At 37.9% G+C, this 24,344-nt stretch overlaps 1 protein-coding gene across 1 annotated transcript in view; it reads right to left on the reverse strand.

Annotated features, from left to right (window-relative positions):
* The window catches only part of NLRP14 (NLR family pyrin domain containing 14), a 283,814-nt gene that overhangs the window by 158,403 nt on the left and 101,067 nt on the right, over window positions 1-24,344 (reverse strand). Inside the window, exon 11 of the mRNA XM_053203537.1 lies at window positions 2,378-2,492. Coding sequence (XP_053059512.1) covers window positions 2,414-2,492 — 79 coding nt within the window. The 3' untranslated portion in view covers window positions 2,378-2,413. The remainder of the gene's footprint in view (window positions 1-2,377; window positions 2,493-24,344) is intronic.

Here is a 24,344-nt window from a genome sequence, read left to right on the forward strand (position 1 = left end):
AGCGTGAGATCGTGACCTGAGCTGAAGTCGGACGCCCAACCGACTGAGCCACCCAGGCGCCCCAAACTCTTTTGATTATACCTGCAAAATACATTGAGAATTCCATACTTCTTCCTGCCTCTACCATTGCAACCTGGTCTATGCCACCATCACTCTTTCCCACCATCACTTTTCCCCAGTCTATAATTCTGATAGACCCTTAACTGCTCTCCTTCTTCTGATTGTACCTCCCCATCCCCAAACCTATTCTCCATATGACAGTACAAGTTATCCTTTCAAAACATATCAGATTATGGCATTTCCCTGCTCAAAATCCTTCAAGAGTTATAGTTTCAGGTTAAAGCCGAAGTCTTGACCATTGCTTGGAAGGCCCTACATCCTATGCTCCCCTTGCCTTCACTACTGCCATGACCTCACCGCTTACCAGTTTTGTTCTGTCCACCCTGTTCCAATGCCTTTATACTAGCATTTCTCTCTACTGAGATGTTCTTCTCACTAGAAAAGCATGATTCTCACTCTGAAGTCCTTCCTATCTCTGTTCAAGTGTCACCCTATTTGAGAGGCCTTCCCTGGCCATACTACATAAAATAGTAGCTTCTAGTACTCCTTGTCTCTCTCAGGCTGATGTATCTTACTTTTCTCCATTTCTATCTATCTATCTATCTATCTATCTAGATTACCATACATATCTGTATAGATATTTATAGATATATAGATAAATATTTGTTTATATTATCTCCACCACTATAACCAGTATCAGAAGATAAGTTCCATAAGGTCAGGGACTTTGTTTTAGTCACTGGTATATCCCTACCACCTAGAACAGAGTCTGGCATATGACAGACATTCAATTAATACTTGTTGAATAAATGAATGAATGAATGGATGGATGGATGGATGCCACAGTTGGCATTTTACTCAGCAAGAAAGGTCTGAATTAAAACCTAGAGACAAAGCTAATGACCAGATGCCAGGAGGACATAGAAACAGAGGGACTAGGAGCTAGAGCAGAATTTAACTGAGAAGGGTCCGTGGTTCAGACACCTGAAATTAACTTTTATTGCCCACCAGATTTTGATATACAGTATGTCAACCTGACTTGAAGCCTGAGTGTCCAAGAACCAGGAAGCTGGTACTTTAAGGATTCCACTTCATATTCCCCTTGGGGAAGTCAGAGCACTTCCTGATCTCCAAAACCTGTTCCATTCTCTGGAATTCCTCAGGCTCCAGGGAGACTATTTTGTGTTGTCTTCATCTCTGCATTTTGGATGTCTGACCTAGTGCCACGCACAGGCCATGTGCTTGATAAATGAATGTTGAATGACTAAATTGTGAGTACATCAAGAATCCCCATTGCAAATCTGTGGAGGGTGGGATAAGTTGTGGACCTGGAGATGAGCTGGGCTCTCTGATGTCCATCCCACTCTGTACTGTCCCCTCTTTCCAGAGTCCTTATAATGCTTTTCATCCTAATATTATACCTTGAAAGACAAGATAGAACCAAATCAGGACTGGGACATCTACTTTAGAGTATGGTCTTCGAGCAGGGTCTGTTCTTTCTTAGAACAGGATCTGTTCTTTCATAGCCCGTGGCTAAAAGTAAAGCCACCCTCCCCTTCTTTGCCCCACTGCATTTTTTTTGCAGTTCTAGCAAACTTGAATGTAATTTTTCTGGACACAATTCTCATATGTCTTATCTTTGTCCTTCGTTTCAATCTTATTCACACAAATGTTAAGTTACTCGTCCGTGAATAGTGCCCACAAGGCAGTCTTTGGTCTAGTGTTCTTCTCTCCTCTCGGAATCAGCCTTGGGTATCTGAGCTGAGGAGACAGCTCCCTCTACAGTCTCCATGGCATCTTCCTGTGCCTCCTCCTTTTCTTTGCTAGTGTATTTTATATTTTTTTAAGTGAGAATTATCCAATTCTCTTAAGGCCCAAATTCCATTTAAAATCTCCTGTTGCAAGACTACAATCTTTTCTTCTTACCTTTAAAATGCCTATACCACTTTCAAATCTAATACTACCTTTTCTCTTTTTCTCAATTTTTACATCACTGACAAATTCCTCTTTATTGGTTACAATTAGGCCCTGTATTTGTCAGGATTCTCCAGAGAAATGGGATATATATATATATATATATATATATATATATATATATATATATAAAATTTATTATTTATTATTCTTTATAAACATATATTCTAATTATTGTTCTTCATAAATTCTTTATAAATATAAAAATAATAAATATAACATTTGCCATTTAAATTTTATATAATATTATAAAAATAATAAATATTTTTATTTTTGGAATAAATATATACATATTTGATAGTGAGAAAGGAAGAGATTGATTTATGATGAAAAATTGACTCACATGATTATGGAAACTGAAACATTCCAAGATCTGCTATCAGCAAGCTGGAGATCCAGGAGAAGTGAGGTATAGTTCCAGTCCAAAAGCCAAGGGGAGCTGATGTTTCCATTGGAGTCTGAAGAAAAAGAACAATGTTCTAGCTCAAGCAGTCAGGCAGGAGGAGTTCCCTTTCACTCAGGGGAGGGTCAGGCTCTTTGGTCTATTCAGGCCATCAACTGATTGGATGAGGCCCACCCACAGTAAGGAAGGCCATCTGCTTTACTAGGTCTAGTGATTCAAATGTTAATCTCATCCAAAACAGCCTCACAGACAAACCCAGAATAACGTTTGACCAAATATCTGAGCATCTGTGGGGCAGAGAAGTTGACACATAAAATTAACCATCATGGGCCATTAATTGCCAGGCCCCCTAATTCTTTCTCTACTTCAAGAAAATAAAATTTCAGAGAGGAATCAAGGTCTTTTCAGACTGCTTTCAACCAGAGTTTTCCTCCAGATAAATAGCTGATTCTTTTTCCCTTTCATGACAATGTCCTGTCTCTGCCAGGTTCATGCTTTGCAGGAAGTATATATCATTTGGTCACTTATTCCAAAGGAAACATTTTGTACTGATCACCTATTATGCACCAAGCACTGTTCCAGGATCATGTACTCATTTCATCTCACCCACTGGCCTAGGGGTGTCCATGATTATTTCACTTCAGTTCCTTTTTCTTGCTGGCTTTGCCCACATGCTCTGTGGACAGGGTCCATGCTCAATCTCTGTGTTTTCTACAGGCACATATCTTCTTCATATATATGCAGTATTTTTTTCCCACTTCATGTCAGGTTCGTTCGTTCTTTCTTTCTTTCTTTCTTTCTTTTCCTTCTTTTTCCTTCCTTCCTTCCTTCCTTTCCTATTTTGCACATCTATTATGGCTTATAATTCATAGGCAAAGCTAGTGGCTGACTCAAAGCAAGATAGATGTAGGTGGGGAAAGAAGACACAATCTGGCAATAGATTCACCCACCTGAACAGGGCAGAGAGATACTGAATTACCCTCCTGGCTCACAGTGGTTGTCAAGCCATGTCCACAATTAATGGTATCTGAGCACTACTGACTTTTGGGCAAAAAGGACAGCACCAAAAAGTTGCCAGAACAGCATGAGGTGGAGTCAGTGATGGAGAGTCTCCAGTGGGCAGAAACCTGAAGACTGCAGAGAGGCTGCCCGCAACCAAGATAGTCACTCATGTTTGGTTTGGCTGCAGTGAAGCTCAGGGAAAAGACCAAAGTTTCTGGAAAGCGAGCTGGCAAGAACAAGGCCTAACCTGGGTGGTTCAGAGCACAGACTCTGAAGCCAGAATGTCTCGTTTTATACGCACTTTGGAGCCGAAAAATCTTGGGCAAATTATTTAATCTCTCTTTACCTTGGTCTTTTCAATTGTGAAGTGGAAAAACTAACAAGATTGTAGTGAAGTTTAAATGAATATATGTAAATTAGGATTCATAAAGCTGAGCACAAACTAAGCATTCCAATTTAGCTGTTGTTGTCTTATAGATTTTCTAAACAGGGACTAACGCAGAAGATTAATTATAGGAAGTAAGTGGGGGTGAGAGTTGAAAGTGTTCCTCAAGTTTGAAACTTTAGTAAAGAATGATTGAATCAGAATAGGAGATTGATCAACATGGTCATAAATGTGGGAGTGAAAAAATCACCCTGGTACACTTGGCTGAGGCCTGGCAGGGCTTGCTGAACTGAGCGCATGGCCTTATAAACAAGCCCAACCTCATGAGCAGATGTCTCAGAATCTCAGAGCAGGAGGAAACTGCCTCATCTCGGGGATTCATGCAGGGCAATCTTGAAATTGTATTTAATCTCTTTCCCTATCAGTTATTTGGTTGTTTTCATTATGAAATATATCATATACTGAAGAATATATAGCATATGTATACACTAAATAAGAATAATAAAATATACACCTAGATAGCCACCAGCCAATGTAAGATACAGATTAGGAACCTTTGAAGCCCTCCCATCTAATCTTCCCTAATAATAACCCTTTCCCTTCCCCCTAAATTACTCCTAGCTTGGATTTTCTTATAGATTTTTACCACCTATATCATATATGTCTAAACAACACACTGTTCAGTCTTTCAGTGTTTTGAATTTTATGTGAATGGAAAAAGTATGCCTGTATTTGTCTACAAGTTCCATGTTCTTTTCAGCATTGTCTCTGACATTTATCCATGTAGATGCATGTAACTATAGATTTTTCACTTTCATTGTGACTTGGATCTGTTAATTAATAAAAGTTTCAATGCACTGGGAAGACATTTTAAATTGTTTTAAAATTTTTTAATTGTAGGTACTTAATGACATGGCTTTAAAATATATGAAGCAAAATTTATTGAAACTGTAAGGAAAATCAACAAGCCCACTATCACAAGGGAGAGTTAACTCTATTAAGACAATAGATTAAGCAGAGAAGAAAATCAGTAATAATGGAAGAGTCAGAAACAAAGAAACGGTTGTATAGGCAGCAAGGAGAAATTGGTGCACAGTTAAGTGAAGTATTATCAACAGAATAATGATGTGGTTTAGAGTGAGATTGTAAAAAACAAGCATTCACCAGAACATTCTTTTTATCTATGCCTCTTGCTAAACTGGGAATAGAACCTTAAAGACAATTATAAAATTTTCAAAACTTCTCTCATGCTACTTCTGCTTTTCCTAATTCTTCTGCACAAGAGGAACATTATTTTGATTAGTTGGAGTCACGATTAATAGTGATAGAGGGTCGCTATAGGTTTAGAGATTGCCCATATATTGGTTCTCTCTTCTCTCTTTTCCATTTCTTCAGCAAAACAGATGAATGGCCTTAGGGCCACTCTATTCTGGTATGAGGACAATTCTGAGGTTGAGGCTTTGGGCTTCTAAGAAGGAGTGTGAAATAGAGGGCCCTTAAACTGTTTTCTCCAGCACCACTTATGAAAGTTCTCAATGTTAGGGCTTAAGGCCCAAGCCTAGGAAATAGGACTATTCTGCTTCCTATTTTGTCATTATTCCTTGTAGGCAGATTTTTTGTGGGAATGTGTAGCCATCATCTGGTGTGCTGAAATTCAATGATTCCTAGGTCCCCTGAAAAGAGTAGTATCTATAGTTCACCAAATGTCACCATTTTTTTTTCTGACAAGGATACATTCCTTATTCTGAGCTTTCTCCCCCAGAATCTGTCTTCCTCTCCATGGGGATCATCCTGATTGCGTATCTTCTGTTGTTCATAGTTTTTTTGGCATCATTATCACCTCTAGGCACCTTTGTCCACACTCCTAACTCTTGATTAGGCTTTAATTCTTCCTGAGGTCATTAGAATCCCATACTTTCAGATTTACTGTTTATCATATTTCCTCCATTCTCTCTGGAGAACTCTTCCTCTTCCCTATAAATAAGAGAGGAGAGGAGATTTTCTTAAACCCCTTTACTTCCATGAAACAGAATGACCATTTTGATATATATAAATAAACTGGCCCTTATATGAGGGACCAACTCACCTATCACTGTTTGTGGGTAACCCAGGTGTAAGGATAGTGTATTTGCCATTTGCATGAGAAGCATGTCATTTGCATATCATTTGCATATATTGCAGCCTGCAATATAAAGTCATGGGTCTGTAGATAGGCAGCTGGGTCAAAGTGTCACCTGAAAGTCATTCCTGGTGTCAATCACATGAGAAATAAGCCCATTTTCTCAACTAAAAATCAAAATTAAAAAAGTAAACAACAGATATGCAAAGTCTCTCGTTTAGACTGCACTGAAAGTGACAAGATTTTTGTGGAGTTCATCAGTGAGCAGTGGGAACAAGATAGCCAAAATTAAAACTGATACATAGAGACTGGCCAGAAACTAGGAAGGAGGGGACACAGATTTAAATGAAGTAGGGTCAAATAGAGAAATATTAACAAAGTAGATTCGATGGGACTGGATCCCTGGATTTTGTTGAATGAAGTGTTTTGACATTCCATCTATTTCCTGATTATTTTCCTATGCTTTTCCTTCATACCTAACAAAAGCTTTGGGATTTTCCATCTGTCTTAGACCTGCTAAGAGCAAAGGCCTGGTGATCCCAAGGCCCACAGCAGTGGGCTCTGGTGAAGCTGGATGAGAGAGCTTCCAAAGAGTGGATGAACCTCAGGGCACAGGGTCAATACTATGTTTAAGCAAGCCGTACATTCCTAGCAATTCCTCTTCCAGAGATAAACCATACAAAGTCTGGATTTTGTTCTATTTAATGAGGTTAAATTCTTTAAAACTTAGTTCAAACGGAAAGAAAAGCATAGCATTGCATGTTTCACATGACCTTATTTTGGCATTTTCCCCAGGTCTCTGGTGAAATTGAAGCCCTTCAGTTCTTGGGTTTCTGACCTGTGACCTGCCTCACCCTCCATTCCCTTTCTGGAACTGAGGCTCTGTAACATTCTTGATAAGCTCCATTTTGGAGTTAATTCTCTAAATGAATCCCCAGACTGAGACCCTGCCTCTGTGACTGGACCTTGCAAGTATTGAAAACATGCCAAGATACCTCCAAATACCATTTACATTGTTATTCTTCTCCACTATGCTTTGTCTACATGTGAAGATGCACCACTTTCTTGGATTTGCCCTGGTTGTTCCCATGAAATACACGTTTTTTTTGGTCAATATTGTAATAATTAAAGACACAGACTCAAATTTTTAAATTGACTCTGTTGTTTATCAGTATTTTACATGTGGAAAAGAGGAATCGCACATGATTCACACCTGGACAGCACCACTATCAGAAATTCAAAATATCGGGGCACCTGACTGGCTCAGTTGGTGGAGTGTGTGGCTCTTGATCTTGTGGTCTTGAGCTCAAGCCCCACATTAGTGTAGATATTGCTTAAATAAATAAACTTAAAAAAAAAAAAGAAATTCAAAATACCAAAGTGGCAATTATTTTCTAAACCTTGACATGAAACAAATATACAGAGCTAGTTTGGGAACTTGGACAGCTATCAGGACCCTCTTTTCCAGAACTGCCTTTCTCTGTGGTTTAGGAAGGTAGGAGCAGGGGGGTTCTTTTATTCCAAGAACTATGCTTTCTTTTTCTATACTCCAGGGTTTCTTGTGATATAATCATCTATGGGAAGGACTATCCTGTGGCCCAGGAAGATTGTGGACACTTCCAGCAGGAGAAATGTGAATGGAGTCTTCATCCTTTGTCATACTCACTTTCTCTGCTAACCTTAGCAGAGACTGTTCTCCCCAGCCCCATTTGGTAGAGCTAACAAGAGGTGTGTGTCACCTGGTCATTACCAACCAGGAATTTCCCATTGGTCTATACCAGACAAGAGAGGATAATTTGTTCATAAGATTGGGATTCATAAAATACCTGTGATTGTTTTGCAGGGTGAGAGGAAAGGTTGTACAGAATGGAGAGAACCTAGAGAGAAAACTGGCAGGGCCAGACAAAGAGTAAATGAAGGGGATGGTTCCAGAGACCTCTTGGAAAAGAACACATAATAACAGTAACCAGCTTTAGATCTTTAGAAGTGAAGTGTTGTATAATGAGTGAATGTAATACAGGAAGCCACACAGAGGACTTCTGGTTCAAGATGGCAGACTGAGCCTTCCCCGATCCCTAAATCTCACTAAAATAATAATAACAACAACAACAACAAAACCAGTTTTTAAATAGTATAAGCAAATAACAGCAAAGACAGTAGAGGGGAAGTGTGAGGATGCAGTCTCAGCAGACAAAAATATTTCCACATATTTCTGGAAGCAGATTGGAGAGTGCTGACAAATGCAATAAACTGGAGGAAGTCATAGCCTGAATAGAGTTGTAAGGTAGCACAGGGAAAAGGAAACCGTATGCTTGGCAAAACCCTATAATCAGGAGGTGAAGGGCATTCTAGGGAAGATCCTAAACTCACCTTGTCCCACAGATACAACTAGGTAACACCCACAAATAACCCAGAAAACGGCCCATGGATTGGCAGAACAGACTCTCCACAGCTAAATGTAGAGAAAAGGGTACACTGAATGGGGTAGGAAGGGCAGAGACACAGTTAAGAGCTAAGTGGACCTGTGGGACTGTCACAGGAGAGAGGGATGCCACAGGCACAGAGAGGGGAGAGCACCAGACTTCCACAACAGATATCCAGGCACAGGGAACCTGCATGGTGAAGACAAATCCCCATAACACTTGACTTTGAAAACCAGAGGGGCTGAATTTTGTGAGTTCTTACAATCAGCAGTACTCAAAACCCAGAATTTAAAAAATCAGCGTGCTCAGCTCTAGAAGAGCTGAGTGGGCGATAGGAAACTGAGTCCCTATCCTTAGAGGCAGCATAACAAACAACCCCACAGAGATACAGCATAGAAGCATCAGTTTGAAACTGCCTGAGGTATATGGGAAGGAGATCTACTTACTGATCTCAGAGTGTTTGCTGGAGGAGTAGGGATCTTTACGGGACGTCTCCAGGAACGAAGGAGCTAGCAGGCACCATTTCCCTCCCCCATCCCCCAATCTAGACACACAGATACCTGTAGGAACCAGTGCAGCAGCCAACCCTCTCCACTTAACTTGCTAACAGTGTGCCCTACCCCATCATTCTCCAGTCAGGCCAGGGCTCCAGGTCCCCTCCCACAGAAGACCCAGGTAAACCTCACTAACACCACATGCCTTACCCCCCTCATCCCTTCCCTCACTCTTCTGCATGCCTGCCCCCTCCAATACACCCTTGGCCGAGCCCATCTGAAGTGGTACCACAGCCTGATAAGATGCAAGCAGCCTTGACAGGGGCTAGCACCATTCCAAAGTGACTCCTGCCCTGGGGAGAGAGGAAGATAAGCATACACACACCAGTCTAACTATGGCCCCAGCAATCTGGTCTGATTGCAGGCCCAACCCACCAACAAAACTTCTCAGGGGGCACAGGGAAAGCACCTTACAGTTCCACGCTACTGAAACTCTGGCAAATGCCTGGTCTGATTCAAATCAAGCAGGAGGTGACACCAAAGTGGCCCACTAACAACACAGGGACCAAATCCTGCCCACATCAGGCAGAGAGAGACATTGCAGATGACTGGATTGAAGGCAAAAGCAGCTTAGTCACAATAGCAGGGAGCACCCAACACACACAGGAGACACTCCAGAAGCGCCAGATTCTGGCAAACAGGGGATACCACCTGCAGGGCATACAGAACCTCTTCTCATCCAGCCATTACATTGAAAAGCAGAAGTAGCTGCTCTTTCTAAAACACAGAAACAGACACAGGGACTTAGACAAAACCTGGGGACAGAGAAATACGTCCCAAATGAAAGAACAGGACAAAATCACAGCAAGAGACCTAAATGAAGTGGAGATAAATAATATTCCCGATAGAGAATTTAAAGTAATGGTCAAAAAGATACTCAATGGACTTGAGAAAAGAGTGGAAGACTTCAGTGAGACCCTCAACAAAGAGATAAGAAAGAGATAGAAAAATTAAAAAGAATGAATCAGAGATGAAGAACTCAATAACTGAAATTAAAAATATACTCAATGGCATGAATAATAGACTATAGGAAGCAGAATGGACCAGCAACTTGGAGTACAGAGTAATGGAAGGCAATGAAAGTGAAAGGAGAGAGGAAAAAAATAATACAAAATGATAATAGACTTAGGGAATTCCACAATATCATCAAACACAGTGACCTTAGCACTCTAGAGATCCCAGAAGGAGAAGAGAGAGTAAAGGGGGCAGAAAACTTATTTGAAGAAATAATAGCTGAAAACTTCTCAAATCTGGAGAAAGAAATAAATCCAGATCCAGAAGGCAGAGAAAGCCACAACAGACAAACCCAAGCTGGTCCGTACCAAGACACGTAGCAATTAAAATGGCAAAAAGTAGCGATAAAGAGAGCATTTTAAAAGCAGCAAGAGAAAAGAAAACAATTATAAGGTGGAACCCCATAGGGTTATGAGTTGATTTGTCAGCAAAAATTTTGCAGGCCAAAAGGCAGTGGCAAGACATATTTAAAATACTGAAAGGAAAAAATCTGAAACCAAGAATACTCTATCCAGCAAGGCTATCATTCAGAATGGAAGGGGAGATAAAGAGTTTCCCAGACAAACACAAGTTAAAGGGATTCATCACCACTAAACCACCCCTAAAAGAAATGATAAATTGGACTTTTTGAGTGGAAAGCAAAGACCATATCTAAGACTAAGAAAATTAGGAAGCATGAATGCAGCAAAGTTAAGTATGTCTATAAAAATCAGTCAAAGGATACACGAAATAAAGGATGTAAACCGTGACACTATATGTCATAAATATATACATATATATATATACACACACACATATATATAATGTTATATACAAACCAAATTGTAACCACAAATCAAAAACAGTAATAGATATGCAAAGAATAAAGAGAAAAGAATCCAAGTACACCACTAAAGAAAGCCAACAAACATGAAAGAGAGCAAGAGAGCAAGAGAGGAAAGGATCAGAGAAAATCTTCAGAAACAACCAGAAAACAAGTATTAAAATGGTAGTAAGTACATACCTATCAATAATTACTTTGAGGGATGCCTTGATGGCTCAGTCTGTTAAGCATCCGACTTCAGCTCAGGTTATGATCTCACAGTTTGTGGGTTTGAGCCCTGCATCAGGCTCTCTGCTATGAGCATGGAGCCTGCTTTGGATCTTCTGTCTCCCTCTCTCTCTCTGCCCCTCACCCGTTCATACTCTATCTCCCAAAAATAAATAAACATTAAAAAAAATAATTACTTTGAAAGTAAGTGGATTAAATGCTTCAATCAAAAGGCATAGGTGACAAAATGGATAAAAGAGCAGGACCCATCTATATACTGCCTCTAAGAAATTCATTTCAGACCTACACACCTGCAGATTGAAAGTAAAGGGATGGAAAAGGCTTTATCATGCAAATGGAAGTCAAAGGAATGCAACCAAGAATACTAGGTAAGGGTAGCAACGCTTATCTCAGACAAAATAGATTTTAGACAATTGTTTTAAATGTTTTTTGAGAGATAGCACAAGATGGAGAAAAGCAGAGAGAGAGGAGGACAGAAGATCCAAAGTGAGCTCTGTGCTAACAGCAGACAGAGAGGAGGACAGAAGATCCAAAGTGAGCTCTGTGCTAACAGCAGTGAACCTGATATGGGGCTGAACTCAGGGGCCAAACTCAGACCTGAGATCATGACCTAAGCCAAAGTCAGACACTCAAACAACTGAGCCACACAGACGCCCCCAGACAAAATAGATTTTAAAACAAGGACTGTAACAAGAGACCAAGAAGGACACAATGTAACCATAAAGGGAACGATCCAACAAGAACTTGTAACAATTTTAAATATTTATGCAAGCAACATGGGAGCACCCAAACACATAAAGCAGCTAATAACAAACATAAAAGGAGTAATCAATATTAATACAAAAATAGTAAGGGATTTTAACACCCAACTTACAACAATGAATGGATTATCCAAACAGAAAATCAATAAGAAAACAGTGGCTTTGAATGACACAATGGACCAGATAGATCTAACAAATATATTCAGAACACTTCATCCTAAAACAGAAGAATACACACTTTTCCAGTGTACATGGAACATTCTCCAGAATAAATCACATCTTAGACCACAAAACAAGTATCAACAAATTCAGAAACACTGAATTCATACCATGCATTTTTTCTGACCACAACAATATGAAACTAAAAATCAACCACAAGAAAAACTCTGGTAAGAACACAAATACATGGAGGTTAAATGACATGCTACTAAATAATGAATGGGTCAACCAAAAAATCAAAGAAGAAATAAAAAAATACATGAATGCAAATGAAAATGAAAACATAAAGGTCCAAAATCTTTGGGATGCAGTAAAAGCAGTTCTAAGAGGGAAGTTTATAGCAATATAGGCCTACATTAATAAGAAAAATCTCAAACAACTTAACCTTACGCCTAAAGGAGCTAGAAAAAAAAAAGGGACAAACAAAATGCCAAACCAGTACAAGGAAAGAAATAATAAAGATTAGAGTAGAAATAAATAATAAATAAACTATAAAAATAGAACAGACCAATGAAAGCAGGAGCTGGTTCTTTGAACAGATCAACAAAATTGATAAGCCTTTAGCAAGACTTATCAAGAAAAAGGGTGGGGGACTCAAATAAACAAAATCAGAAATGAAAGAGAGAAATAATAACTGACACCACAGAAATACAAACAATTGTAAGAGAATATTCTGAAAAATTATATGCCAACATATTAGACAACCTAGAAGAAATGGATAAATTCCTAGAAACATATAACCTTCCAAAACTGAATCAGGAAGAAACAGAAAATTTAAACAGACTTATTACCAGCAGTGAAATTAAATCAGTAATCAAAAAAACTCCCAAGAAACAAAAGTCCAGGACAGATGGCTTCATAAGCTGTTCTACCAAACATTTAAAGGAGAATTAATATCTATTCTTTCAAACTGTAACAAAAAATAGAACAGGAAGGATACTCCCAAATTCATTCTATGAGGTCAGAATTACCCTGATATCAAAATCAGATAAAGACACTACAGAGAGAGAGAGAGAGAGAGAGAGAGAGAGAAACTATGGGCCAATACCTCTGATGAATTAGATGCAAAAATCCTCAACTAAATATTAGCAAACTGAATCCAACAATACACTAAAAAATCATTCACCAAGATCAAGGATGTATTCCTGGGTTGCAAGGGTGGTTCAATATTTGCAAATCAATCAACAAGTTACATTATATCAACAAGAGAAAGGATAAGAATCATATGATCGTTATAACAGATGCAGAAAAAGCATTTGACAAAGTACAACATCCATTCATGATAAAAATCCTCAACAAAGCAGGTTTAGAGGGAACATACCTCAACATAATAAAGGCCATTTATGAAAAACCTACAGTGAATGTCATACTCAATGGTGAAAGCTGATAGTTTTTCTCCTAAGATCAGGAACAAGACAAAGACACCCACTCTCATCACTTTTATTCAACATAGTACTGGAAGTTCTAATGACAGCAATCAGACAAGAAAAAGAAATAAAAGTCATCCAAATCAGTAAGGAAGAAGTAAAACTCATTATTTGCAGATGACATGATACTATATATAGAAAACTCTAAATACTCCACCAAAAAACTACTAGACCTGATAAATGAATTTAGTAAGGTTGCTGAATGCAAAATCAATACACAGGAATCCATTGCATTTCTATGCATTAATAATGAAGTTGCAGATAGAGAAATTAAGAAAACAATCCTATTTATAATTTCACGAAAAAGAATAAAATAACTAGCAATAAACTTAACCAAAGAGGTGAAAGACCTACTCTCAAAATTAGAAAACTATGATGATAAAATTTGAAGACAACATAAAACAAATGGAAAGACATTCTATGCTTATGGAATCTCTGGAAGAACAAATATTATTTTTTTAAATATAATTTATTGTCAAATTGGCTACTATACAGTGTATACAGTGTGCTCTTGGTTTTGGGGGTAGATCCCTGTGATTCATCGCTTACATACAACACCCAGTGCTCATCCCAACAACTGCCCTCCTCAATGCCCATCACCCATTTTTCCCTCTCCCCCCTCCCCCATAAACCCTCAGTTTGGTCCCTGTATTTAAGAGTCTCTTATGGTTTGCCTCCCTCCCTCTCTGTTTGTAACTATTTATTCCCCTTCCCTTCCCCCATGGTCTTTTGTTAAGTTTCTCAAGTTCCACATATGAGTGAAAACATATGATATCTGTCTTTCTCTGACTGACTTATTTCACTTAGCATAATACCTTCCAGTTCTATCCATGTTGCTGCAAATGGCATGATTTCATTCTTTCTCATTGTCAAGTAGTATCCATTGTATATATAAACCACATCTTTATCCATTCATCAGTTGATGGACACCTTAGCTGCTTCTATAATTGGTATATTGCTTCTGTATAGGGTATATATATACATATATATGTATATATATACACACACATATATATGTGTATATATATGTATATATAGAGATATAGATTAAGAAGTGGTATGTATATATATATACACACACAATGAAATATTATTCAGCCATAAAAAAGAATAAAATCTTGCCATTTGCAACAACTTGGATGGATCTTGAGGCTATAAGACTAAGTGAAATAAGTCAGTCACAGAAAGACAAATATATGATTTCACTCATGTGTGAAATTTAATAATCAAAACAAACAGGGGTGCCTGGGTGGCTCAGTTTGGTTGAGAGTCCAACTTCAGCTCAGGTCATGATCTTGCAGTTCATGAGTTCGAGCCCGGCATTGGGCTCTGGGCTGACAGCTCAGAGCCTGGAGCCTGCTTCGGATTCTTTGTATCCCTCCCTCTTTGCCCCTCCCCCACTTGTGCTCGTTCTCTCTCTCTCTCTCTCTCTCTCAAAAATAAATAAACATTAAAAAACATTTTTTAAAAGAATCAAAACAAACAAGGAAAAAAGAGCCAAACCAAAAAACAGACTCTTAACTATAGAAACCAAACAGATGGTTACCAAAGGGCAGTGTGTGAGCTTTGGTCAGATAATGGGAATTAAGAACATACTTAGTGAGTATGTTGTACACCTGAAACTAATATAACCGTATGTTCACTATACTGGAATTAAAATAAAAGTAGCAATTAATTAATTACTTTTAAAAAGGTGAAGGTCAAAAGTGAGGTTGCAAACAAAAAGATCAATTGAAGATCCGTGTGCACAACAGACTATTCCAGCCTCACTGCCTCAGGAAGAGTTTAGGCAGCCCAGAATTTGTCACCTGAAAAAATTTCTGAAATTAATTGAACTACTAAGGGAGAACTGAGGTGCCTAATGGGACTGCTGTCACACAAAAGTTAGGCCCTATTTTTCACAAAGTTTTCTGTCCGAGAATTCAGTTTAAGGAAAATCAGCCCACCACATGCATATAACTCCTACTTGGCACATTCTATTCCCTCCATTCTTAAATATGAGTAGTTTTTAAGTTATCTACTGCTGTGTTACAAATTATTCCAGTATGTGGTAGCTTAAAATGACTAACATTTTATCTCACACAGTTTCTGAGGGTCAGGAATTCAGATATGGCTTATCTGGGTCTTCTGGTTCAGGGTCTCTCGTGAGACCCCAGTCCAGATTTTGGCTGGGGCTATAGTTATCTGAAGGCTTGATGCAGACAGAAAGATCCACTCTCAAGCTCGCTAGTGTGGCTGTTACCAGGATGCCTCGGTTTCTTGCTACACAGACCTCTCCTCATGTTATAGTAGTTAGCTTCCTCTAGAAGCAGTATTGCAAGAGAAAGGGCGAAACAGGGAGCAGTAAGTAACAGTGCCTTCTAAGCCCCAACCTGTAGAATTGTATGCCATCATGTCAGTCATATATACTGGTCACACAGACCAAACTTGATACAGTGGGAGAGGGAACAACACAAGAACATCAGAAAGTGACACCATTGGAGACTATCTTGAAGCGTGGCTGCCCACAGTAGGCAAAAAAAGGATTACTGGATATGTGGAGAAACCCTGGGCATGAAAGAAGAAAATCCAGGGTAATAAAATGTAAAATGTGATCCCAGATAAGCTCATGAAGGTATAGGAAAGAACATGTAAAAACAAAGCAAAAGAAACACATTGTTAGGATCATGGATCGGTATCCTTAGATATATTTTACGAGCAGCAAGAAGGGGTGATGGGCCAAAAGAGGATGGGAGATGGTGCAAAAGAAGAGGATTTTGAAAATAGCATTGCATTAGATGATGTACAGGTGCTCTTTTCTATTTCAAGGTGGCATGGAGAGTAGGGCACCACTGACCCAGCTCTAAGAATGGACTTGGGCTATAAGCATAACTGCTGGGAGGCAGTGTAAGAGATGTTGCATTTTCTTGGGTCTTAGAATTAGTGTCTGTGTCTGAGGGTGTTTGTTCTAAGCTCCAGGAGGTCCTGTAAAACTTCAATTAAAAGTGATACTTGTTTTGCTTTCATTGGATATGGGTATTATTGGAGTACAAAAGTATGCTTGCTCCATTTCTGAACTTGTAAATATGTATTACGCAACCAAGAGTTAAATGCTGAGGATAACTTACTGCTTTTCACATTTAAAGCTGCTACTGCTTTTTCTGAAAATCTATTACCATCATTTGAACTCCACTTCAAAGTCTGTTTCTACTCTTTCTTTGCACAAATTCTGGAAACTAATGTGTACTAGGCGTGGCACTAGGTGCTGCAGATATATTAATGAGGAAGACATGGAGCTTATACAGCGTAGGTAGGCAATTTTCACTACTTTATTAAAAAGCCTTTGAAGGTGGCAAGTATAGGGAGTTATAAATATATAAAGAAGGAGCTCCTAGCCCAGTCCTTGGGAGTATGTAGTCAAGAAGGGTTTCCCGCCTCCCACCTCACTCTCTACTTGAATTTGCTTCCTAAATATGTCTAAGATCTATCCCAACTTCACTCCTACCATACTGTGTGACTAGGCCAACCTACTGTCACTGTAGGGGCCCAGGGCAGACTGCCCCAAAATATACCACAAGGACATATTATTTTGAAGTTACTTGGGAAACAGCCAGTGCAAGGTCACTCAGACCCTCCTCTGTCCCCCCCTGAGAGCAGGAAATAGATCTCCCATAGGAAAGGTACCCTCCCTGTACTAAGAAGTACAAAGATGTCCTTATCACCAGAGATAGGGACTTTATTTATTTATTTTTTTTTTAATTTTTTTTTATGTTTTTATTTATTTTTGAGACAGAGAGAGACAGAGCATGAGCAGGGGAGGGGCAGAGAGAGAGGGAGACACAGAATCTGAAGCAGGCTCCAGGCTCTGAGTTGTTGGCACAGAGCCTGACGCGGGGCTCAAACTCACGAGCTGTGAGATCATGACCTGAGCTGAAGTCAGACGCCCAACCAACTGAGCCACCCAGGTGCCCCAGAGATAGGGACTTTAAAGTTGAGAAAGTTCTAGAAACAAACCTTGTTATTTTTCTTTTTCTCATCTACTATCTCAGCCTAAATTCTGCTTAGAATTCCTTACTAATTAAAGCTCCCAAACACCTGTTTTCTTTACCCTGTCAATTACTCACAAATTTATTGTCTATGTCTAAAATGTATAAAATCTGCCTGCCTAGGTCATTTCTTTGGGTATTAATTTCATTATTGGATTTTCTTGCACGGGTAAATAAAACTTTGGTTTGTTCCTCCTGTTAATCTGTTTCATATCAATTTAATTCCTAAGCCAGCTAGAAGAACCTGGGGAAAAGAAGGAAATTTCTGCTTCCCCTACATCATCAACTGCTTAAATTATTACAATAGTCTGATAAATAAATGATCTTCCTGAATTTACTTTTGTCCTTTTGCACTGTTTTCCACATAGCAGCCAGGGTGTTATTTTGAAAACACATATTTTATCATGTCACTTCTCTGTTTAAAATATGCTAGTGGGGGCACCTGAGTGGCTCAGTTGTTTGAGCTCTCAGGTCATGACCTTGCAGTTCTTGAGTTTGAGCCTCACATTGGGCTCTGTGCTATCAGCCTGTCAGCACGGAGCCCATTTCTGATCCTGTGTCCCCTTCTGTCTTTCCCCCTCCCCTGTTTACACTCTCCCAAAAATAAATAAATATTTAAAAAATAAATAGGGGTGCCTGGGCGGTGGTGCAGTGGGTTGAGTGTCCGACTTCAGCTCAGGTCATTATCTCTCATTCATGGGTTCAAGCCCCGCATCAGGCTCTGTGCTGACAGCTCAGAGCCTGAAGCCTGCTTTGAATTCTGTGTGTGTCTCTCTCTCTCTGTCCTTCCTCTGGTTGTGCTCTGTCTCTCTCTCTCAAAAAATAAAATATTAAAAAACTTTAAATACATAAATAAATCAATAAATAAAATATACATGTCAGTGGCTTCCCATTGCTTTTCTTTAAATTTTATTTTAATTTCAATTCTAATATAGTTAACATACAGTATTACATTAGTTTCAGGTGTACAATATAGTGATTCAACAATTCTCTACATTACTCAAGTGCTCATCATGATAAGTGTACTCTTAACCCCCTTCACCTACTTCACCCATCACCCCACCCCGCACCTCCTCTCCGGTGACCATCAATTTAGTCTCTATAGTTAAAAGCCTATTTTTGTTTGTCTTTTTTTTCTTTTGTTCATTTTTTTTGTTTCTTAGGTTCCACATGAGTGTGATCATATGGTATTTGTCTTTCTCTGACTTATTTCGTTTAGCATTATACTCTCTAGTTCCATCCATGTCATTGCAAATGGCAAGATTTCATTCTGTTTTATGGCTGAATAACATTCCATTATATATATATATATAAAATAAAGATAAATTCCTTAACGTGATTCATCCTGTACCTATCTTTCCAGGAAGATCTGAATTCAACATGCTCCTCCATCACTCACTCAACTCAAGCTGCACTGGTCTTTTGTGTACTACAGTCTGCATTCTGGCTGCAGGTTTTTGAAAATATAATTTCCTCCTGACTTCAATATTTTCCCTTCCTCTCTTTGCCTTTTTAACTCCATCTCTTTCTTCAAATCTCAACTCAATCTTCATTTCCTTGGAGCAGTCTTTCCTGACCTGCCTTATGTCCTTGGTAACATTTAAATTATCTTATTTTAGGGGTATCTGGGTGGCTCAGTCAGTTGGGCGTCTGACCTCAGCTCAGGTCATGATCTCACAGTTCGTGAGTTCTAGCCCTGCATTGGGCTCTGTGCTAACAGCTCAGAGTCTGGAGCCTGCTTTGGATTCTGTGTCTTCCTCTCTCTCTGCCCCTCCCGTGCTCATGCTCTGTCTGTCTCTCTTTCTCAAAAAATGAATAAACATTAAAAATTTTTTTAATCTTATTTTATGTTCTTTTTTTTCATTTTTTTAAAATTCATTTATTTGGAGAGAGAGAGCACAAGTGGGTGAGGGGCTGAGAGAAGAAGACACAGAATCCCAAGCAGACTCTATGCCATCAACACAGAGCCTAATGTGGGCCTCAAACTCACAAACTGTGAAATCACGACCTGATCCAAGATCAAGAGTCAGATGCTTAACCGACTACACCACCCAGGCACCCTTTATTTTGTGTTCTTATAGTAACATGCTCTTCTCCTTCATAACACTTGTTCCAGTTGTGGTATTTATTCTATTTGTATTATTGTTTGACTAATGTCTATTATCCACACTAGACACATGCTCCATGGTCAGAAACTCTATGGGGAGCAGAGAGAATTGGGGGAGATGAGGCTTGGAAGTTAAGCAAGGGCTATACTGTAAAGACTTATATGTTAGGCTAGGGAATTTGAATTTGATCCTAAAATCAAGCAGTTTTCTATGGGCAATGAAGTATATTCGAGATGATTTTAAAATTTTACTGGAATTTACTGTAAAAAGGAAGTCTTCCTTTTTACAACAGAAACTGAATTATGGTTATCAGATTAATCATCAGCCCAACAAGTTGTTATTCAACTTGTTATTGAACAACTGAACAAGTTATTAAACAGTAGAGAATTTGAACTTCCTCCTTAAACATGAGAAAAGTTTCTTTCCTTAAAAGCCTCTTAAATTGGAGCTAAATTATTATATAATAAGAAATCATTTGTTGTATTCTAGCTAAACATGATAATTATCTGACCAGAGGAACCAATTCATCCAGCATGCACTACAGGAAACCTTCCAGGTCCTGAAAAGGCAGTCCACCATTTTCCAAAGACAGCAGCTGGTGGAGAATGTCTGTGTGGGGGACGAGGCTATACCTCATGCCCCAACATCTGCCTCCTCCACAGTTTTCCTCCAAAGCCCAGGAAATCAGACATATGGCATGGAACCGAACTTGCTCTGTACCACTTTCCAAGATCTCTAATCTTTCTTTCTTTCTATTCCTTAAAGTTGAAATTATAGAGGAGACATACTCTTGTCAGCTCTTACTCCCTTAAGAATAAGAAGGTTTGGGGGCGGGGTGGAAAGGAATAACATTTAGTCTTTGTTGTCAATTAATGTCTCCAATTTTAGTGGGGTTCACAAGGACAGATTCCCTTCAAGAACTTAGAAGAAAGCTGCAGATTGAGTTTTAATCAATTTTTTTAAATGATGGTTTTCATTAGAGATAATGTAAAGTTGCAATGAGCTCTGGCCAAGACTTGAACAAAACTTCATTAAGTGTACAAACACAAACAGTGTAGGAACATGACAGTCTTTAAGAGATTTAGTCAGGAAAGGAAGTTAAGAAAAGGGAAAGTCAAACATTGATATTTACTTCACAGTGAGAAGAGAGTGTGCTAGCCCAGCATGATGACCAACCAGGGGATGTGGCAGGTATGACCCTCTGGCAGAGGTACACTCAGCAATCTTCAGTGCTTCATGACACAGGCATTGAAATCTCCAACTAACTGCTCTTTTTCTAGTTGCAGGCTCACTAAGCAGCCTTGTGTTAATTAAGTTTTCTGTTTTCATTTTTCTCCAGAGAAAGCATTTATTTTAAGCCCATATAATGGCTAAGCTTCTTATTTTAAATTAATTGACACTGTAGGTTTTAGTCATTGGCCTTCATGAGCTTGCTTAATGTGAGCCCACTCTGAGAAACAGATCTAGTTCTTATCATATTGATAATTATGTTTCAAACTGATGGCTTCTTAACTCTTATATTAATGTCTTTCGCTAAATTTGGGAAGATCTCATCCATTACTTTTTGAATACTTTTTCAGTCCCTTTCTCCTCTCTTCCTGGGACTCAGCCATAATCAGGCCTGTCATGAATTTGTCCAGGAAATGCCAACATGAAGGGATCTGTCTGGATGGCCAGCCAACTTCCAAAGAAGATGCTAGACTTTTCTCTAAGTGATTTTACATTAAAACGGCAATAATTCACGTGGAGATCCTCAACTTCTATCCCCACCTGACACTAACGAGTTGCTTCTCCCCCTCCCTAATGGAGAAGACAGAGGAAAGAATTAGTAATGAAAAAAGAGCAATAGTAAACTACAGAGGAAAAATAGATTAAAACAAAACAAAACAAAACAAAATCTAGAGTCCCAGGAAAAGAGGAGAAAGGGACTGAAAAAGTATTCAAAAAGTAATGGATGAGATCTTCCCAAATTTAGCAAAAGACATTAATATGAGTTAAGAAGCTGACCTAATTCCAAAAAAGGATAAACCCAAAGAAATCCACCCAAATGTAAATTAACTAGACTTCCAAAATCTAAAAATAAAGGAAAAATCTTGAAAGCAGCCTATACAGGAAAAGTCACTTCAGATGACAGATTTCTCACTAGAAACCACTGAGGTCAAAAGGAAGTTGCACAATATTGTTCAAGTGCCAGAAGAACTGTCAACCCAGAATCCTAGACCCAGTGAAAATATCCTTCAGATATGAAGAAGAAATCAAGACATCCTCAGATGAAGGAAAATGAAGAACTTGTTGTCAAAGGATCCACTCTAAAACAATGGCTAAAAGAAGTTCTCTAAAAAGAAAGGAAATAATAAAAAAAGGAACATTAGGAAAGAAGAAAGCAGATGGTAGGCAAAAATGAAAAATACAATATTCATAAATATATCCTTGGCCGTTTATATTAGAAAAGAGGGAGTATCTCAAATCAATAATCTAAGATATCCTCTCAGAAACTTAAAAAAAGAAAAGCAAAATAAAACCAAAGCTCTAAGAAGGGGGAAAAAATAACAAAGATAGAACAAAAATCAGTGAAAATGAAAGCAGAAAAAGAATAAAAATAATGAAACAAGATGGAAAAAATCAATAAAATTCACAAAACTTTAGCAATACTGCAAAAGAAAAAAAAAGGAGAAGACACAAATTACCAATATCAGGAATGAACAAGGGATATCAATCAGATCCTGCAGACTTCAAAAAGTTAATAAAGGAATAGTATGGATAACTCTGCACCCATAAATTTGTCAACTTAGATGATATAAGCCATTCCTCAAAAAATATAAACTACTACGACTCATTTAATATGAAAGATAATTTTAGTAACTCTGTAACTATTAAGGAAATTGAATTCATAATTTTTAAAACTCCCAAAAAGAAATCTCCAGGCTCAGATGGTTTAGCCAGAGAATTCTACCAAATATTTAAAGAATAATTAGCATCAATTCTACATAATCTCTTCTGGAAAATAGAAGATGAGGGATCATTTCCCAATTTATTTTATGAAACTACTATTCTCTGACCAAAACAGAGAGAGTATATTTTAAATATAAAGCTAAAGATCAATATACCTCATGAACACAGATGAAAAAATCCTTAATGAAATATTTACAATTAACAATCTATAACAAGAATTATATAAACCACAACCATGTTGGGACTATTTCAGAGACACAAGGCTGATTTAATATTCAAAAATCAATCAATATAATCTACCATATTAACAGATTAAAGGAAAAAAATCAAATGAATCTAACAATTAATACAGAAAAGGAATTAGGCAAAATTCATCATCCATTCATGGTAAAAATTCTTAGCAATATAGAAATAGAAGAGAGCTTCTTCAACTTGATAAAGCATCTATAAAAACCCCTATGATAACATTACATTAATGGAAAAAGACTAAATACTTTTCCAAACAACTGGGACAAAGCATTCACCACTTCTATTCAACATAGTGCTGGAAGTTCCAGCCAATGCAATAATGCAAGAAGAAGAAATAAAAGGCATATAGATAGAAAAGGCAAAAATAAAATCCTACATGCAGATGACATGATTTTCTATACAGAAAATATCAAGGAATCTACAAAATTATCTTAGAACTAGTAAATAGGTTCAGCAAGGTAACTGGATACAAGATAAATATACAAATGTTATTATGCTAATAATGATTACATGAATGAAATTTAAAATATAATACCATATACAATCACTAGAAAAATGACACACAGAAGTATAAATCTAACAAAACATATATAGGATTTGCATGTTGAAAATTACAAAATGCTGATGAAAGAAATCAAAGATTAAAATAAATGGAGAGACATATTGGGTTCATGGATTCTAAGACTCAACACAGTAAAGATGTCAATTGTCCTTCAAATTGATATGCTGGTTTAATACGACTTCTACCAAAGTCCCAGAAAGAATGTTTGTAGATCCAGATGAGATGAGACTATTTTAAAATTTATATGGAAAGGCAAAGGAACTAGGATAATTTTGAAAAACAAGAATTAGGAGCAAACAGTCTACTCAGTTTTAAGCTACAGTAATCAAGACCATGTTTTATTGGCAAACAGAACAATGGAAAACAACAGAGAACCCAGAAATGTCTGGGAACCCAATGCCTTGGAACCCAAATGGATATGCCTGATAGATTGTTAAAAAGATTCACAGGTAATATAGGTAATTCAACAAATGGTGCTGAACCAATTGGACATCCATAGGCAAAAACTTTGACCTAAGTTTCACATTTTATACAATATTAACTTAAAATGGATCATAGACTTAAATGTAAATGTAAAACTATAGTATTTTACAAAAATCTAGAAGAAAATCTTTGGGAACCATAGCTAAGCAAATATTTCTTAGACCTGTCACCATGATCTATAAAAGGAAAAATTAATAAGTTGGACTTTGATCAAATTAAATCATTTTCTCTATAGAAGCTGTTAAGAGGATGAAAAGGCAAGCTACGAGAGTAGAAGAAAATATTTGCAAAACCATCTATTTGACAAAGAAGTATTATATATAATATATAAAGAGTTCTCAAAACTTATCAGTAATAAAACAATCCAATTGAAAAACAGAAAAAGGGCATAAAAAGACATTTTACCAAAAAGAATAAGTAAATGGCAAATAAGCACATGAAAAGATGTTCAACATCATTAGCCATTTTGGAAATTCAAATTAAAACAACAAATGAGATGTCATTACACACGTATCAGAATGGCTAAAATTAAAAACAGACACCAAAGTTGCACAGAAATTGAATCCCTCATAC

The sequence above is a fragment of the Acinonyx jubatus genome, chromosome D1 (genome assembly GCF_027475565.1).
Source record: "Acinonyx jubatus isolate Ajub_Pintada_27869175 chromosome D1, VMU_Ajub_asm_v1.0, whole genome shotgun sequence".
NCBI classification, from domain to species: Eukaryota; Metazoa; Chordata; class Mammalia; order Carnivora; family Felidae; genus Acinonyx; species Acinonyx jubatus.